Raw genomic sequence first — 21,066 nt, 5'->3', positions numbered from 1 at the left:
TACTTTTCATATATGTTTTACCATTCAAATATGTTGATTGCCGACCCGCCCCTTCAACGGACGAGCACCCTACTCTAGTAAACCTAGAAATATTATACACCTTCCTCATGAATCATTCTAGAGGTATTAACCGCAACAAATTCTGTGTATTAGTTTCTGAGTTAAGCGTAAACAGACAGACAAATGACGCGATGGAGGACTTGCTTATATATAACATAAAAGAGATATTTTTACGAGAACTTAATCAAATATCTCTCATTTTTAAGGCAGCGTTGGTAAGAAACGTTTTCGTTCGACGGTTTTTTCTCCGAGTTACTTTAGGAACCCGACTACCACGAAAAAGTCTTTAAACTTTTCAGGTTAATATACGTATACATGCTACTCACAAATTACGTGGCTCTTTTGATAAAAGAATTAGTGTTAGATATTTAGTGTTAGAGGTACACCAAATGAAAACCGAAATAGTATTCACTGTCTTTATTGTCCTCTGACTTACATGCCGGTTTTAGGGCGACTAGTTGATCCACGTGCAAGTGAAATTACGAAATAATGATACGTAGACAATATTACAAATGGAATTACGAAATTTCTATATAGACAATAATTACACCTCTACACATATATAGATTATTGACCCCTTTTTATTCCACAAGTTGTGCCTGAGCCACTCATTATCCTCCCAGCCATTTAAACGTATAAATCAGCCCCTAGAACAATAGAGGAATGCGAAAATCGAAAGAACTTTCCAAAGGCAGGTCTACAAAAAAATTGTTTTTAGATTTCCGATAACCAAAGCCTACACGAGTTCTATACGTAAATGGTCTTATTAATGACTTGTTTAATATAAATGAAAACAGACGCCAGAGTGGGTAGTGCAATAAGAAATACACCAATAACTCAAATTAGTAATACGTCGAACTGACGTAGGGAAATGACGACAATAGTCTAACTGTTGCATGCACATAACAATAGAATAATTATTTATGAAATATAGGGTAAAAGCCGACATTGCAAAGAATACGTTGATTTAATTCAGTTTCAGCGGAAAACCCCATGTATTTGTATATCTCACTAAATCGCAATTGATTAATAGCATTAGCGATCCCGACTGAATTAAGTTTTTGGCCACGTGCTCACGGTGTCCTCTATTTCGTCTTCGTCTCTTCGTATTGAGCCATTTCTGCCAAAACCCTCCATCTTTTAGTCGATACCAACTCCGGGGAAATAAATACAGATTATACAACTTTTTCTACAGCTGTGATACTTTTTGACATTCAACACCTTTTGTCTTCAGTCACCGTGACCACGCACGCTGTAAAGCACGCGAAACTTCGGAAAAATTTAAAATTATGTAAAATAATTGTAAATTTATAACAATACATAACTTCAATCCGGTAAAAAAGTGTTTTCTTTAAATGTGTAAAAGTTATGTCAATAAAAGACAATACTACATAATAATTAATTAATTTTACACATCGGCACTACGAATACTTCGAAAACTATATCGAAATTGTTTAGACGAACGTTGGAATGTCGCTATTAGAAGTTATGGAGTAAAGGCGCAGGCGCACGCAGTAAGTAAATTGTGCAAATTTAGCGCGCAACAAATTAATGAAGCCATTTTTTTAAAAACATTAAAAACTAAGTAAATATATGTTTGCGCTTATTTTATTCTACGAAGGATAATTTATAACCTTAACCTAAAGTTTTGTGTTCAACGCTAAGTTAGTACGCCGATAAGCGTCATTTTTATATCTATGCGCAATAACCACTTATCTAATAGTACGATAAATTAAAACATCAAACTTGTTTCTTAGTTAATATTGAGTACATATTTTGTCAGGCGCAAATGTCCAGACCAGTTGTGGTAGTCAAATTTTTTTTATAAAGTAGACTACCGCAGGCTCCAAACTGTAGGAGGGGACGGTAGGGGTATAAATCTAAATGGGGGTTCGGAAACGACCCCTTAGCCACCGTCTGTTATGTTAAAAATATTAAACAAACGCAGATTTCAGCGTCATTTTGAGACCATTTAGTTTTGACTAAATTGTCTAATGCATCAGAATTAGAAGAATAATTGAACAACTATGTAATGTAACGGATACTATTACAATTATATATACATTTAAGGTTTGCTATGGTCTACGTACCCAATAATCTTCTATAAGTCGAACGTAATCAGATCTGGGTTTCTTCAAATTTAGTTTCACAGGCTGCCTCATTTTCCTATTCAAACAACACACTTTCCTTCGACGAAAACAAAACTGACGGCACGTAATATTGTAGAGATTACAATTTCACTATAATATTTACAATATCGGGGAGTTCCGTATATATACGATATATGTGTTCCGCATATTTACTCCAGGCGCACACGTAATGTGTACTACATAAATTCAAAATTTTCATATTTAAAAGTATCAATGAATCGTTTGGTGATAGTAATATCACCGGGCTATGTCAATGAGCACATAACGGATTGGCTGAAAAATTCGTAGTTATATAGAATTGTTTTATTTTGATAATATTTTATTTGATTATTGTAAGGTTGTCTTTGACAGCGAAACCACGATTATTGCGGTCATACAATAGCTGAATACCATTTTTATAGTTACAATTTGTATTTAGGCTTAAAATGGGCTTCAGTTTTGGCGATTACCTCTTCATCAGCGCAATATCCAGCGAGAATTCCTTGACGTCTGAGAACAGAATGACGTCGCTAGGGGACAAATCGATTTGTAGTAATTTGATATCATGAGGTAGCCATTGACAGTAATTAAGCGTGTTAAATTATTTTTTGTTATATACGTTATTTGCCTTTTAAAACATACACGTTTCAAAGATATAAAAGTATTGACCGCGGGAAGAGATTAAAAAAAAAATCTTAACAGATTTTTCATTAGATTCAGGATTAGATAGTAAGTAATACTTCTGGAAATGATTTTTAACTTCATTGCTGCTACTAATGCTAATTGAACAGGGTTTATCGTCTTTACGGCAAAGTCAATACCGTCTTCACCATAAGGGCACACGGGGCCCGTGCCCAGGGCCCCCATTCTCAGGGGGCCCCGAAGCACCACAATTATTCTCAAAATATTTTTGTCGTGCACATTACACTTTTTTCACAAATCAGTAATCTTATCAGAAGGCATATACTACGCCATTATTTCGATAATTGCGCCTATTCCTACTGTACTAATTAATAAGCATATAATAGAAGACTCAACAGAAATCTCGAAAGAAACCGTTATCGTAATCGTAACGAAAAAACATAATACATAACATGACATAATATATCATACTGTATTTGATGACCTTAAATGGTCATACTTAGTAAATTTATTTTTTATTATAATAAGCTTTTTTTAACTTTCCAAAAGGGCCCCAAATTTTTGTGTGCCTAATGGCCCCAGCCTAGTTCAAGACGGCCCTGGAAAGAAAACAGTGTTGGAAAGCACAGAAGGCATCTTATTTACCAACAAGACGGTACACCAATTCACCTTCAATGCGTCAGATAATAAATAGAAGCCAGAACAACATCACATCCACAGTTCTTGTAGCTTCCTAAGTGCTTTTGACTTTTATATTAAAGTATTAAAACACTTACAGAGGAATCCTAAGAAAATAATTCAAATCGTTATTTATTATATGTACGATTATAAAGATAATGACGTCTTATTGATATTATATCTTTTTATTGAAGTGGAAGTACGACTTCGATGACAAAGATAACATCGGTTATGATTAAATAAATTTCTTAGCCAGATCTTTTTACCTGATCATTATATATATATACAGGATACTCGATACAATATAAAGATCTATTCATATAGGTAACACAATGTATAGGTAAAAAAGTTATTCAAGAAAATGTTTTTAATTTTACAATTACAGTTCTCAAATCAAGAACAGACGAGAAGTAGCATTAAACTCTGCCAGTCTTCTTTTTGATCCAGTATTTTTTTACAAAATATATTGAAGGACCATGCTTCACAAGAAATGTAATTCATCATTTTCTTTCTTAAAAAAAAAAAACAGTGGCGCTGTATCATTTTCGGTCTGGCCCGTAGAACTGTTTTGTGATTTCCTATTCTAAAAGGCAAAAGGTGTTCAACCTTCTGTGCCTGACACACGCCACGCCACGCGTATTATTGAATTTTCGGAAAAATGTTTTGACATACAACACCGAAGTAAATAAATCTCATGGATTTCTAAGAAATTAGTGAAATAGATGATAAAGCGTACTACCGAAATTTAATAGAAATAGTTTTTGGTTTAAATTTAACACGAACAAATCCGCGGCGGTGACCAAATGTAGTACTATATTTAATTTTCCAATAGTAGGTCAAACACCTAGGAGATTTAATAATGAAAATCGCAATCTCTACAGTCTGTCTCATAAGGTCGAGGCGATTTAAATTGTTACAAAGAGATCAATAGCCTCAATTTGATCCCTAAACAAAACAATGACCTTAACCTCGAGAGGGTTCATGGCACAGTGAAGAACAGATGAGATTGCAACACTTGCGCGAACGCAGCGCCAGAATAACTCGAAGCAGCGCGCACCAGTGTTAACCGGTCAGCTTGTTGTCTAGGTTGCTGGGGCAAATGGGAACGGGATGGCGATATTGATAGCGAAAGCATGTTTATTATAGGACATAAAGAGTCTATTTAAATAGGAAAATTTGTTTTAAGGTTAAAAACGGTTGGTGCCTTAAATTTAATCCTATGAATCTCTGTTCTTTCTGATGAAGTTGGTAGCAACAGACATCGTCGTTTTTTTTAGTTTCGTCCCGGTTCCCTAACGTATGTTTCTCCACCATATGAAAAAGTAAAATTCAATTATTCATATAGGATAAATCATACCGACCCGTTGTTATGGTTCTACTGGCTCAGACTTAACGAAAACAAATTACAATTAGCAACCAATATTTTTAAGTTATTGGTCGTGGAATCACATTTATTACTAAGCTCTATGAGTCTTTAATTCCAACCCACAAAAATACAGTATTTACAATTTTATTAACCAACATAGTAATAATAATAATAATTAAAAAATAATCGATAGAAAATTACAACAAATTTAAAAAGTTGGTCCTTGTGGCAGTGTACCTTTAACGCTGGTAGGATTTCCTCGCTGTATTGCGATACTTATTCGTTGAGCGAAGTAAGCACTAGCTCTGGGGTCATCGGTACTATCTACCAGGCGCTAACTTAAACTATAAGTTTAAAATACTGCTTGAAAATCAACTTGTTTGTTTTTTTTTAAATAACATTTTTATAATATAAGTCATATTAACAAAAGGAATAATAAATTATGTGTTACCATTTCTATAGATTATGTTTTACTAATTATCTAAATAACGAATTATTTTGAGAAATCACTTCCCGCTTATACTGATACTGCACAGATTCTATTAGATACTACTACTACGATGATACTTATATAATTGGCATGTTTGTTGTCATCTAAGAATAATTTATACTCGAACAATATTATTGTTACGTCCTACCAACCTTTGTATTATTTAAATGAACAGGGAAGTTTTTAATAAAACAATGCACTTACGTAGCTGTGGCAGATTTAAAAATTTTCAAGGTATAGGCTGTGAAGTTTGCCGCCCTTACCTCCTAATGGCCTAGTTTATTTTTACAATCCAAAAATATCGTTGAAATTGCGCGTAAAATAATTTTCGGGTCTGATTGTATCCGAAGACAGTAGACACAGATTTCGATTACTGGTTGGGGGCGAACTATATCTTACTCTAGAATATTCAAGTTTTCTTCTCCGAATGTACAATTACAAGTGAGAGATGAAAGTCGTTGTTTTCTTTTTACCTCACTCACATCTTTTTGATTTCTATGAGGTAGGAAAGGGTCCCAAATTTGCCGCCTAAGGCTCCAGGCTACTCACAGCCTACTCAGCCGGCTGGTAAATACGCCACAGTTCCGTAGAATTTAAGAAATAGCTTTGTTTTTCTAATTTTACAGGGGGCAAAGGGACAGGAGGCTCATCTGATATTAAGTGGATATTGCCGGCCATTTAAAATTTTTGTAAGATCTTTTCTTAAAGGACCCTAAGTCGAATTGGTTCGGAAATACTACGTACACTGGGCAGCTGGTTCGATTTAGTAGTGGTGCGCGGCGAAAACTGCTTTAAAAACATTCAGTTGTGTAAAAAACTTGTACTTTATACGTTGTTCTACATTAATTATATCTAACTATTGTGGTAGTATAACTGTACGTAAAACGACTAAATATAAAGATTATTTCATGGAAAGTAATTAAAAATATCATTCTTTTCTTCAATTTTGTTCCCTTCGGCCGTGGGGTTTACCGTTTAAGTGCATAGGCGCTAATTAAAGATTAAAATTGGCGGTCGTTACCTCGCTCAACGAATAAATATCGCAATACAGCGAGGAAATGCTGCCAGCATTAAAAGTACACTGCCACAGGGACTGATATATGCATTTTTAATTATTATTATGTAGGTTAAGATTACAAACAAGTCCTGACATATAGTAGTATCCAAATAATCCAAAGATTCCAAAAGAAAGTGCTGAGGGGAATAGTCAATGCCCCCTGGTACATTCGCAATAGCGACCTCGATCAGGACTTTAATGTAGAGGTCACCACAATCATGTGAAAGTCGAGGCTATTCAACTCCTTGATACCACAGGCCTAATGAGAAAAGGACAATACCATTTGAACTAATACTTTCTTATGTTAAGAATCCTTATTAGTAAGTTTAGGTTAGACTTAAATTACTTATTAGTCTTAAGTTAGACTAGATCGTAATGTTCCATGGTGTCTTAGTAAAGACACATGTATAACAAAAAATAGGTCAAGATTGTAAATAATCAGATTAGAGTTAAAGTTCCTCAATTCACGTTCTGATATATAAAAAAACCCCATTCTAAACCGTTTTGTTTTTGAAAGCGACCTGATTAAATACTTCTAGATCAAATCTCCGATCTTTGATTCTTTCTAACGATGATTATCTTCTCATAAATGTTAGTGTTTGCAAATTTAAAAAAAAACATATATGAATATGTGCGATACTATTAATTTTCGCGTTATTTTATCTAGCTTAGAGACTAGGACTCGAAATTCCGCGTTTGCATTAGAATTTTCGATATACTGTAGGCTCTTAGAATGGGGGATGTGTCATCACCAATTTTTAAACGATGTTACAAAATATCCTTTCTTGCAGGATCACTCAATATTGACAGATTTTGTATAAAAGCGATTAAAATTTTCCTGGTATATGAATAAAGTTGACAAACCTTATTCATAAAACCGGCAACTGTGACTGTGTGACTCCACCTTAAATTCTAGATAGGCCCTAACTTTGGAACTACCTTTACTTATTGAATTCGAAATACAAAGTACAGTAATAAACAGTATGTATCAATGCAGCCGTTATAACTCATAGTAATTGGGCATAATGAAGCGGTGTGATTGAAGCCAAGGTGACAGGATATAGGGCGACAACAGGAAACTGCTGATTGGAGCGTCTCGTACGATACTCAATCGCCAAATTACTCTAGTATTAAGGAAGTTGAGGCGCTGAAAATATAGCATTGTAAGCGATTCTTCCTGCTTAGTATCTCGAAATACTACGTTGGCACACCGCTTGTTAAACATTATCAGTTACATCGAATTATTAGTCGAATATTACAAAAGTACTAGCTATTTCTTACGTATCTAAACAATCAATTAATCAAAATACGTTTATTCAGTTTAGATGCGTCTTACAAAATTCGCGAAAGAGCAAGACTACGCCATCCGTTCGCAAAACTACCAGGAGGCCTTGTTCTGAGAAGAACGGGCAGGAAACTCAGCAAGTTTTACCCTCCCTCTACATTTATTATTCAAAGGAAAAATGTCATAAACATTAAAGTCATTAAAGTTACATAAGTAAAAAAAAAAAATCTGTTCTGTGATTTACCACATTCACCATTACACACATATTCATGCTTTCAAATGACATCGTTCGGAGCAACAGAAATAGTTCGAAATACTAATGCAAATGGTCAAGAATAAAATTCTACATTCAAAATCAGAGGCCAAGTTTATCATAAAATGGGCTCATTGCTGCCAATGCCAAACGAATCACATACATTTTTACAGATCTACTTTATGAGAGGCGAGGATTCCGGAAAAATGTTTGGTGTTTTGTGATTTTTATATGCGCTCACAGCGGTCCATGCCTCTTTCACTCATATACCACATCCTTACACACTTACAATAAGTTAGTAATTGTTTTTCTACACTAGAAATTCCCTAGAAATAATTCATATAGCAAAACAACGTTTGCCGGGTCAGCTAGTTTATTTATAAAAGCTTGCCAACGCTCGGCACTCTGAGACATTGGTACAGGAGAAATAAAATACAATTTTTAATGCACTTATAGGCAAACATAATAATATAAAAGCAGACGTCATGGATACGGAATTGAAGGTATTCCTGAAAAGCAAATACATACAGTAAAGACAGGAAAACAATAGTCCAATTTACTTAAACGATATATTTTCGAATATTAAAGGTGTGGTGGCAATAAGGCCTATTAGAACAAATAAAAGAATTGTGATTTTTAAACAAAAGTTCATATGGAATGAATGGCAAACGGCGCTGCTCTATTTGTTCCGACAAAACATTATTATAACCTTTTAACAGCGCTGTTTAACTAGCGGCCTGAAATATATTCAGCCGTAGCGTTTATAATACCATTGAGCGGCTTATTAAGGTAGTTGGCTGCGATAGATACGAGTACATCTACTATATAAAAATAAGTCGGGTTTTCCTTCCTGACGCTATAACTCCAGAACGAACGAACCGATTTCCACGGTTTTGCATTCGTTGGAAAGGTCTCGGGCTCCGTGAGTTTATAGCAAGAAAATTCAGGAAAAATTTCAACAGAAAAGCGGGATCACCAAACGAAATGTTACATAAAACGAAGCCATCTGGTGGCGAAACGGAGTTCGCCGGGTTTGCTAGTATTCTCATAAAACACTCTCTCTGTTCAATTTAATGTTCAAACTATTATCATAAAATAATCTACAAATTATAAAGAGCGTCAAAATCAAACGTTCGTTATTCATGGACAAGTGAAATATTGGAAGTTAGTGAAAGGTCCCGCCATCACCTGTGATTTGTTAAAAAAGTGTGTGTGTGTCGGGACAATTTATAGTGCAAGTGAAACATTTTGAAAAACAATTTTAAGTAAAAATAGATTTTTGTTCGCGATTTTTATATTTCAAATAATCGATTAATAATAATCGATTGATAATCGATTTTTTATTAATCGATTTTTCAGGCGAAGAAAACAATCGATTAATAAAAAAAAATATTTTTTTATGCAGAATGTCACATCCCTAGACCATGATCTGTCTAAAGAATTAGATACATATAAAGTGCCCTGTAAACGATCAAATTTGCTTGACAAATATGTTTGTCAAACTTCACGTTTTCATCAAACAATAGCGTAAACGATCAAACCAAATATCAATCAAATTTGTTAAATTTCTAGTAGATTCTGGTTTCTCCTTTTGTGACGTGACGTCGCCGTGCCGAGCGCGAAAATTTATTTAATAAATAAAATAAAAAGCCTTTTATTTCTTGCTAAAAGATATACAAAATAACAAATGTTTACTAAAAAAAAAAAAAAACACGATAAACAGATATGAAAAGCAACATAAATTCTTTGTTATTAGTAATATTGACACTCATATTGTCATTGAGCGTAGCGTCCTCCATGATGTCAATACAACGAGTGAAATTTTGTTTCAAACTCGACATCAATCCAGATTTTCATCAAACACGACAAACACGTAGAATGTTTGACAAACGCGTCAAACACAGCAGTACACTATCAAATAATTTGACAAACACGTAAAATTTGACAAACAATTTGATCGTTTACAGGGCACTTTAGAGTCCTTTTCATGAAATGTGAAAAAAGTCCCACGGTGATTTTTGGAAATAAATTTGACAGGTCGGCCATGTTGTCGTTCGTCGATGTTACCAAGTTCGTTTGTTGTGGTAGACTTTTGTGAGTTTTTAACTAGCTTAGTGCATTTTAAAGATTGTTTAAAAGAATCAAGGTGTTTTAGGGTATGTTCCGATATACACTGCGAGTACTGTATAGTGCTCCCACTGTTCAAAAATTCGTTCCGCTATGGATGCCAGTATACAGCCGCAGCGTCCTAGGGAAATATATGACGTCACAAATCCCCGCTATATTTCTACTGCATGCACTGGCGTTTTCGAGGTAAGGTACTCGCAGTGCTTTGATCACGTGATCAATCAAAACCACTTGAATGCCTAACGGCTGATATAACTTACAGTTTAATAACAAACATTTAAAATTCTAAGTTACTTTCTTTGTAGTATTAATTCAATTGACAGTTAATATTAATATAGATTTTTTTTAATGCGATAATACTCCAATAATAGTTTTTCTTGTTGAATTGAAAAACTTTGATGCACTCATTTGAAAACTGTGTCGAAAAACGAAGCTGACTAGTATACTGGACTGCGTTCCGTTTTAAATTGTAACCAGTATAGCTGGCTATAGAGAAACGGTTTCACAGTATACTAAATTGACGGTACTCTGTACAGTGGTCGCAGTGTATATCGGAACATACCCTTAATAACACAACAATGTTCGGAAGAGAGTCGCCACCATAACAGGTACATTTTAGAGTTGACATATAATAATTTTTTGCTGTATTGGTGGGAGTTTTATGATATAAATTCTTTTGCGACAAAATTAAACAAATACATAACGTGATGAAACTAGGTAACTAAAATTAAAACATATATTACATAAGCATTATAAACTTAAAGTTACTTTTATTTTTAATTGTTCATTATTTAATTGCAGGTGTGTCAGAGTTTTCTCTGAGATTTACAAAAGAAGGTATAACAGCGAAATATACTTTGAAAAAAATTGTCACCATTGAAGAATCGCCCGCATCCGAAAAAGTATCAATATGAAAAAGAATAATTATATCTACGGCTAGTGATACTGAAACAGAATCTGATTGTTTCCATCCACTCTTCAGACAGTAATGTTCCTATGGCCGCTGATCACAATTATTCAATAAAACTCTGAATAAAAAATTGTAATGCTTTTAATGCTTATATACCCTATTTTCTTATCTGTTCCCTGTAAGTAGAACACCGCTTATATAAGTAAATAAAAATATACTTTTTACATAACAGAAATATTGTTGCATCGAAGTATGCAGAAAATAGTATTATATTTTGATAAATTACATAATATGCTAAATGTAAAATAGGTAAATTTTTTACTCATAAATGGCAACATTTTGTCGCGCGATTACAGCGCTGCGTCTGGGGGACTTCTTTCATGAAAAGGATTCTACAATCTACATACATAATTACAGCAGATAGCTAAATGGTTACCCATTAATAAACTTGATGAAATATTGTATAAATGAAGATTTAATTAAATGGATCTAATAAGTTACATATTACAAAAAATAATCATACTTGCAAAATAATTTGCACTAAGAGGACTATTAATGTGCGTTTTCCAATTACAGCACTAGAGCGCATTATGCGGCATAATGCTCTACGTTGAATGTTCCAACTACAGCAACGCTTCGCACAATTGAGCACTCCCAAAACGAATACTCTCGCGTGCTTGTCGTAATAAATACCAACACAGTGACAGAAAATTGACCAGTGTTTTTCTTTAAGTTGGCATTTATCGAAATTTTCGTTAGTAAATATTATTTATTGTTGATTATTTTTCCGACCCAAATATCGGCCAATAGAATTGCACCATTCGACGTCACGTGGTACAACCTACATGGTATTATACTGATAATTTTTTGTGAAAATTTTCTCTGGTCGTTGCTTCAAGAAAAGTATTAAGTAGTTGTTTTATTCATTATGAAATTCTTATTTGTTAACTGTACATTTCGTCTCATGGTGCAATTCTATTGGCCGACATTTGGGTCGGAAAAATAATCACCCGAATACCACACGAGCTTCAAAATTATCTAGCATTTCTCTCAAGGTTCCCTGCAAACAAATATAGTCGTCATGACGACTATATTTGTTTGCAACGAACCTATCGGGAAATACCCGATAATTTTGAAGCTCTTGTGGTATTATAAGTGAAAAAATTGTTTCGTCGTAAATTTTGAAAATAATTAAAGTTATTTCAAACTGCTAAAAAAAATAAATATAAGTATGGATGAAGGTATAAATAGTTACTTTTTTTATATTCCACATTTAAAATATGAATACAATTTTATTTTAAAATTCGGATCTGTAAACAAATTTATTTTACAGGATTATACTCTTGTAAACATTGCAATGGTTTTGAAAAAGTATATAATTTTTTTTGAAATCACTTTTTTTATTTTTTAAATTTAAAAAAAATTGCTCAAAACGTAAATGATGTAAACTTCTTACATGAAACTATATACTTTACTGTTAATTTAGCTTGTTAAAACCTTATATTCTTTAAAGGTTTTCTCTTATTTCAGTAAAAAAAATGTTAATGAAATAATTTGATTATTAAAATAAGCGTAAAAAGTTTTCAACCAATTATTATTGTTAACCACATTATTTATACATTAATGAGGTTGCTAACTCTATTCAGAACATTTTTTTTTTCAACACTGACTTAGCGCACTCTGCTGATGCATTTGAAAGCTAATTCACGTTCCAATTAAGCTTCAGCATTATGCGGCATTGTGCGGCACTGAGTCGCATAATGCTCTGTAATTGGAAAACGCACTGTATTCATTACTCATATACATAGATACTCTGTAGTCTGTAGTTGACGTCTGACGGTAGTTACTGCTCTGGCTTGACTTAAAGGTTGCGTTTCGTTACCACTTACCAGGCCATGAAATCTTAAAAAACTGCTCTATCCAGTTTCGACTTTCGGATCTGTTAACATAATATTAAATATTAATATTCTACCTTTTAGGCATTTGAGTAGAGTATTACTCACTGCCGACGTTGCTTTCAGTATCTGCCCCTATTATCGGTATGTAAATGAAAACGTTAAATGATGAATATATGGTATTTTGTATTTCAGTGATAAACGATGTATGAGAGATGGTATGGGGTTTCTTAATTTATCTTGTAGTTATATTATAGTTGGTTTGTGGCTCAAGCTAGACGGCAGTGATGCATTGTTATGCTTATATTAGTTCTACAGTCTACTACTGTACCTTTGAGAGAAACATTTGTAGTCATTAGCTTTAACTTCGTACTACTTGGAACAAAAGCACTTGAATTAACTTTTTTAGAAAACTAAACTTCTCACTTTGCTCTCATTCAATTGTATCATATCATGATTGACTTTTGACTACTTGGTTATAACTTATTAAGTGTAATTTATGTTTGCTTGCTCTTATATGCATATAAGAGTTTATTAATAACAAGAACTAAGAGTAATCTATGATTATTATATTTATAACCTGAACTAAATCTCAACATTAACTTAAATAAATAAAAGAAGATCCTTTCCAATCAAAATTCTTGTTTTTTTACTATTTATATGGTATAATAAGGCATTATTTGAGGTAAAAAATCTCCTCAACTGTCTCCGACAAAATGACAACATCATTCTGATAAGCCCAAAACTTTACCATCTAGTTTGTACAAAAAAGAACATCAGTCCCTATTGTGTTGAGATGCATTTAGTAAACCAAAGGTCTCTTTAAACTGACACAAACCCTGGCCGTATTGGAAATGCTCTTTTCTACAGTGACTACACAAGTCTTGAAATTAGAAAACCAGAGAATATATGTTGGTATCTCTAAGACTTATACAGTCACAACAGATTTTTGGGCCCAGAATAGACCTTATAATATTGGCCAATCATATAGTCTATATAACTAATTTTACTCAATATTGACTTATGTGATCACAATCCAAATCAACATAACCAATTCTGGTTTACCAACTATTTGACTGACTATAAGACTCCCTCTAAAAGTGAAACTCTCAATATATCCAGTTCTATTAGTTATAAACTGATCATAGCATATTAGAATATGTACTAAGTAGTGACTAATTATAATAATGTTTAAGTATCTTATTAAATATTGTAGGTTTTATTCTTAAAATAAGTCGGGTGAAACAACAGTACAACTAGTATTAACTATATGTACTCTTTCAATTGTATGTTTTATACACTTCATTGAAGCTTATAGATATCAGTCAGTAGTGGGCCATGTAATAGGAAATACCCAAAAGTTATTAGTAAATGTTTATTAAATATATTTTGTAAATATATAACATAGTTCATTTTTACTTTACAGCTTTCCCGTACTTGAACATAAATTCCATGTGATCCACAGTAAAGAGTTGTAGATACATATGTTAAGATTGTATAGTAATAATTCTTTGTTATTATGATCTACTTGTATTAAAGATATGCTGAAATTGACACAGAGGTTTTGGAAACATACTAACTTTGCATGTAATTTGCATTATAATAGAATAAATTTAAAAGATTATCATCTCCTTACTTTAACAAGTAGATATCATATTCTGAATAGTAGTGTTTTGAGAAATCCCTTTATAATTAATTGTTCATGGGGTAGGTTCCTGGCTAGTATTACAAAAGGTAGTAAATACTTCCAGAGGTCTGATAACAAGGAAGACAAAATGGCGGAGGGGACTGGAGAGGTCCCTGTTTGGTAAGTTCTACACTAAAAATTGATATGCATATTTATATATATTATTTACAATCTACAGATTTTTTTTTTCTCCGGCTTGGAATTCATATCTTAATTCCTTAAAGGCTTAACGAACTCATATTGGTTGATAGTATTAAGATCCAATATGATAAAGTATATCATTTCAGGACACCTTACCAATCTGATGACGGCATCATTCTTATTTCTTCAAGTTCGTCAACTTGTTCGGATGATCTTGATGATTATAGTCAAAAGCATGAGTATCAATGTTGGGAATCTGATAATGTAACTTCTGGGTGTAAGTCATAAATTTAGTTTGTAGCTTCTATTCAAACTTTGTTTTGAGGCACTTATACTGCTACGATTTCAAAATATGTTTATACTATAAAGGAACAGTCTGAAGTCTCACGATAGTTGACCTTGAACCCGATCTTGCCTTCTTTAAAATTATTCATTTTAATTGGGTAGTTTCAGATTCGTTTCGAGTTCTCTCCTACAACGTGTTAGCTCAAAACTTGCTCGAGTGTCATCCTTATTTATACAAAGACTGTACACCAACAAATTTAATATGGGAGGAAAGATTTTCAAAAATCTACAATCAAATAATAAATGCTAATCCTGACGTAAGTTACATATAAAGTACAGGCAATTTTATTTAAATTAAAGGTGTTTTTCAACCTTATCATTTATACACTAAAAAAAACAAATATTTATCACATATCTTTTTCATCAATTAGAATGATTACCCAGAGGTTTCTCAAGGCTGTTCTTACAAAGAAAGTAACTTTCAGATTATATGTTTGCAAGAAGTGGAGGAAGCACGTTTAACCGACTTTACATCTAAATTGGAGACGATAGGATTTAAGACGTTTTTTAAGAAAAAAAAGATTAAGCAAGATGGCTGTGCTATTTTCTTTCGTAGTTCGAAATTTGAAATGATAGATAGCTTAACGGTAAGTGAACATCAGTACGTTGTAATCAGTTTATTTTTAATATCTAAACTTTGAGATTTTCAATTAAACGAAACGTGAAAACAATTACACGTTGTATATGTCCCACTACTGGCCATAGGCCTCCTCTCTTGGGCGAGAGGGAATGGTCTGTAGTCTCGGAGACTTCACAGTCACCCATAGAGCATAATATCATATGGCATTTTGCCCTGCCACCCCACTGTTACTCCACTGAGAGAAGGTGTATTACAGGTGGAGTTTCACCAACCTAATTTGCCGATACTTAACCGTGACAATGTGGCCTGTTTGGCTAAATTAAAGCTACGAGATAAACCAGACTCTATGCCTATAGTTGTTGTAACAACACATTTATTGTACAACCCTCGACGCATGGATGTCCGTTTGGCACAAATAAGATTATTATTGGCCGAAATCGACAGATTTGCATACTACAATACAGGCCGGAAGTAAGTTTATTAATGATAAGACGACTACGGACGCTAAAAAGCAAAATGTACAAGTTTTTTTTTAACCCTTATATTTTGAAAGAAATATCGAAAACTCAACAATCCCTTATTTATTCGTTTATACTAATGTCTCTTTTTATCGCAGCATAAACATAATTTGATAGTAAGAGATAAAATATCTTTATAGGTAATTTTGCAATTAGACCAATTTAGTTTTATTGAATCGGGTTTCGTTTGTTATTTCACTCATTAAAGTTAAATGTTTTTCTCGTCAAATATATTATTTTTTATTTTGATGTTATAATAATTATTTTTTAAGCATTTCGTATGTATGTATGCATTAATTTCTTTGATAATTTTTATTATTTATATACAGGTTATCAGCCTACAGTGCCTTGTGGTTTCTGGGTTCATGACATGGGTGAACCTCACCGTTGCAGCAACCACAGATTTAGAATTGCTTAGGCCACTGGGCCAATACCTTTTTATTTTGTTATGTGATAACCGTCGCCCATGGACCATGGAACTGAACTGCAACTGTGGGCGTCAGCAGATGTGTTGCCGACCTTTTTGGAAATGGTACGCTCCTTTCTTGAAGGCCTCTAAGTCGTATCGGTTTGAAAATACCTCTACTGGCAGCTGGTTCCAAAGAGTTCCTTAAAAAGCGCTGTGTTGTGGAAAAAACTGCTGCTGATGAACTGTAAATATATTTTGAAATATTTATATATCGCAATATTATTTCAGCCGCGGTCACTGGCCAATTATTTTGACAGGAGATTTCAATTCTCAGCCCAACAGTCAGGTTGTACGGCTGATACGTGAGGGATACATTAGGTAGAGATTTTCCTTCTAAAAATATAAAAACCTATTTTAATCTTTGATGGCTTTCTAAGTTGACAGTGACTAATACATAAGTTTTAAATATACGTAATGTAATGAATTCCAAGTAGTGTAGTTTTGAAAAAAAACCAAGTGTATAAAAAAAAATGAAAAAATGTATGTAAAAATTAAAAAAAAAAATCATTTAAGTTTAGCTACTTTTCATACTAGTTTACTAATACGAATATTTAACATAAGCACCAACACAACAATCTCTCGTAAAGGGAAGACTTATATCCACTTATCACTGTTTAGCACTTAACACTTAGCACTAATTCAAATGGCTTTTCAACCTTCTTATTAGACCTAAAAGAAATCCACAAGAACTTATTAGGTCTTAGCCTCAGATTTCCGTATCTTTTTTTTTCTAAAGGGCAAGTAGTAGCCCTCTCTTCCACGCCGTCGTCTAATGAAGTCGTTGGATTCCGGTTTCCTTACGATGTTTTCCTTCACTGAATGAGCTAGTTTTAAATGCGCAAAAACAGAAGTTGGAGCTTGAACCTACGACCTCAAGCATGAGAGGTTTAAATTTATTTGTAGTTTTCTCAAGTATGTGTGAAACATAACAAAATTGAATTGAATGATTTTTTTGCCTTTTTGCTGTTGTCCCTACATTTCTGTTTTTTTTTTTAATTTGGTAATTCTTACGTTCGATTATTGTGTATGTGTGTAAAATTTGTAATAAAAGTTTTCTCGTAATTGCATCCCCTTTGTAACTTATACATAAATTAATAAATTGTTTTAAGAGTATAATATAGTAAATAATTGTAATTTAATTGAGTAATCGGTCGGGGCCGTGCCTTTGGTTTGCCTATTTAAGTAAACGCTGACTAGGGCCAATAAACATATTGGACCTTGTTATTTAGCGACCATTTCGCAACATAGAATTACACATGCATGTTGTACCGTGATTTCACTCCATGAAACCTCATTTTTAATTACTGTGCATACCTTACTGCAATTTGATAAGATTTTTTTTAATTACTGGTTGTGGCTTTGGTAATTGGTCCCTACCGCAATGAGACGACTAAATGAGTACTACACCTGAAAGTGTCGATGATTTACTTCGATATAAACCTTTGGATATGAAACATTTATTGAGATATATTTGCTTTACAGCGACCCGACCGTGAACGAGGACCAATCGGATTGGAGGAACATTAACGTAACTAATCACTGTGAACACCTACCCTTACATATGAACAGACTTTCGGAGAACCTAGCGTCTGATTTCAGCATAACACTAGTAATACTTCTATATTTATTTTTATCGATAGAGAACGCGACTTTAAATCATTTGACACTTATTACTTATTTCTTATGACTATACTTATTAAGTTCAATCACACTGAAACAAAAAAAAAACGGTGTGGGGCTCAGATTTCTGTATCAAAAAAGCGTTGCTAAGCACATATCTTTAAATGGGTAATTACTAAGTAAAATTTAAAATTTGTAGTTTTCTTCTGTATTTTGGAAGTGTACAACCGTAATTGTTATATATTTTAGAATACATAGATTTTAACTGAAAAATGGAAATGTTTATATACAATATAGTGTACTTCAAGCAATAAATAATAAAAAAATAGAGAGGTGATCAGCCATCTGTGCCTGATACACGCCTGTGCGGCGCACGCGCATTATAAACGAGTGCGCCGCACAGCCGAACCTACTCAGAAAGCCTCTAGGAAACAATTATACATACATATTTCTTAACTAAAATTAAATTCTTTACATAAAAGTAAATATTGTATTTTTTAGATTCATAATTCGGATTACGGGGAAAGTAATCTATCTGAAGATGAAATGTATAGTAAAAGGGTCCAATTTGAGGAAATGTTCACAGGAATGACATTGAAACATTCTTTAAAATTTTCAAGCGTATATGATCACGTAAAGAAAAATGGTAAAAGGGAGGGTACAACTTTCCAAAATAGTTGGGTGACTGTAGATTATATATTTTACAGGTGAGCCATATAATATTGATTATTATACTTATTATTAATTTATAATACACATAATATAATAATGCCTTAATAATCTTGGCCTCAGATTGAATCAGCGTCTTTGATCAATTTTATTTTAAAGACAAGTAGGTGATCAGCTGACACTTGTTATCGACGTTTGGGTTTGAGGCATGCCTTCACCGTAGGAGCCATGCTTATTACATATAATAAAAAAAAAATCCATTTGTGCAAAGCCGTGATTCGAATTCACTGTCTCAGAGATGAGGGTCGCACGCCACTGCTCCAATTATGCAGAGTTTTCAAATCAGTTGCGTGTCATCAGTCAATCTTTGTTTGTTCATTATACTGGCGGTGGAATATTTTACAAATATTTATTTAATCACAGAAATACATACTATCTCATTTACTAACTAATCACTATCACTAATACATATATTTCTCTTTAGAGCGAAAACATATTACTTGAATTGATTTAACCTAGGATAGGCAACAATGGTAAGCTAACAAACTAAAGGTGCGCGGGAATCCAATTTTCTAACTCGTCGAATTCGCCACATTCCTTAAAAACTCCTTACAATAATAATAATAATTTATTTGCAAGAATATGGTACAAACATGTTATTGTGGTACAATCTAAAGTTCGCATTTACATTTATTTTTTACAATCATTTATTTTACATACATTTTTTTTCTTTCCTCAAGCAATACATACTAAATACTGAGAGTATTTAGTGTATGCACACGGACATTGCACCTATAATCTCACAAAACTCTGTACCTTAAAAAACATCATTTAATGAAATATTTATATGTTCCAGTAATTTACTGAAATTAGAGGAACGTCTAAGTCTCCCTTCAGTGTCGGATGCAAGAAAAATGGGCCCGCTACCTAACGACAGCTGTGGGTCCGACCACATACCGCTAGCCGCCATGTTTACCTTGCGTAATTTGTCTATGCCTTCATAAAGGCCCGCAACCTAGGTTTTATTAACTTGAGTTATTAATACTTAGACATGTAATATAGTATTTTATGAACTAGTTACAAAAGTAATGCAATATCGTGTTAGACGATATTTTTTTGTGGAAAATACTCTCGGGAAAGTAGTACTATTTTAATAAAATAATGTTTAATCTGTTAATGTTTTTAAAAGTTTATTGTATAATTTATATTTCACCTTTTAAGTCTAAAAAGGAAAATTAAGATGGTGTAATATATATTAATAAAATATATATAATAATGAATGGTGAAGCGATAACAAATATATACAAAATGTTTTCAAATATGATTAAATATTTAACTTCTTATGTATGTATTGCCCCATTATCAGTTAGATGAAAATAATAATAAACTAAATTTTCCTTATTAGTCGACCTACCGACCCATTGCATCAAATCATCTTTCCAATTTGTTTTTTTTGTAAGAAAAAAATTGGAAATATAGAAAATAATATGTAGAAATGTACAATTATTTTCATTAAATTTGTTTTTCAGACCCTTAAACGTAGCAGGCAATAGAATCAATAAAAAATTATTTATATATAAAGTGTGTTTGTTATGTAATTCGCCTTAAGTATTATCTGTTTTATTGTTTTAAAACGATAGTTAATATTTTAGAAAGCCTTTTATTTAACTTTTGTGAAATATAATAATTAAAATTCTTTGGAGTCTTTCCTTTCTCGACAAGACAGACGTAGTTAATATTTTTAATAAAAGATAATGTCATAGGTTTGTATGAATAATAATTATTAGTATAACGATATCGACAAAATTTAGTAATATCTTGATGATATTTTAATTATATTTCTACTTGGGAACAGTCCAAGTTTTATACAATTTTAGAATAATTTATTTAATTATATTATTAAACATATTTTTTATGGTTTGTTGGTTACACCTATGGCCTTCCTACCATAACACAGTTGTTGTAAAGTTAAACCAGTATGGAGAGGGGCTGACAGCGTATTACTATTTGTAATTTTAGCAATTCTATTGTATTTTATTTTATAACTAAGTAATAAATAAATAATTACATAACCTTATTGATTTCAAATACCTGTCCATATGTTAAATTATTAGTTCTAGTTGGCCATGGGTGATGGGCCTAACG

General features: G+C 32.8%; 1 protein-coding gene across 5 annotated transcripts; it reads left to right on the top strand.

Moving 5' to 3' along the window:
• Positions 1 to 12,876: 12,876 nt before the first annotated feature.
• On the top strand, positions 12,877 to 20,255 carry LOC125062740 (protein angel homolog 2-like). Of its 5 annotated transcripts, none has more exons than XM_047668843.1 (11): positions 12,877 to 13,036; positions 14,319 to 14,699; positions 14,867 to 14,997; positions 15,174 to 15,322; positions 15,491 to 15,652; positions 15,902 to 16,116; positions 16,861 to 16,950; positions 18,115 to 18,241; positions 18,754 to 18,959; positions 19,778 to 19,985; positions 20,020 to 20,253. In XM_047668843.1, exons 2-10 carry the CDS (start codon positions 14,434 to 14,436, stop codon positions 19,923 to 19,925), a joined length of 1,494 nt encoding a protein of 497 aa, XP_047524799.1. In that variant the 5' UTR covers positions 12,877 to 13,036; positions 14,319 to 14,433; the 3' UTR covers positions 19,926 to 19,985; positions 20,020 to 20,253. The 5 variants fall into 5 exon arrangements, with proteins under 5 accessions (XP_047524799.1, XP_047524800.1, XP_047524797.1 ...); XM_047668841.1 differs by having other exon boundaries at positions 12,879 to 13,036; positions 15,168 to 15,322; positions 20,020 to 20,248; XM_047668846.1 differs by having other exon boundaries at positions 12,881 to 13,036; positions 14,644 to 14,699; positions 15,168 to 15,322; positions 20,020 to 20,242.
• Positions 20,256 to 21,066: the final 811 nt, after the last annotated feature.

This window comes from Pieris napi, chromosome Z (genome assembly GCF_905475465.1).
Source record: "Pieris napi chromosome Z, ilPieNapi1.2, whole genome shotgun sequence".
NCBI classification, from domain to species: Eukaryota; Metazoa; Arthropoda; class Insecta; order Lepidoptera; family Pieridae; genus Pieris; species Pieris napi.
The sequence above is the reverse complement of the archived record's forward strand: the minus strand, read 5'-3'. Positions and strand labels throughout refer to the sequence as shown.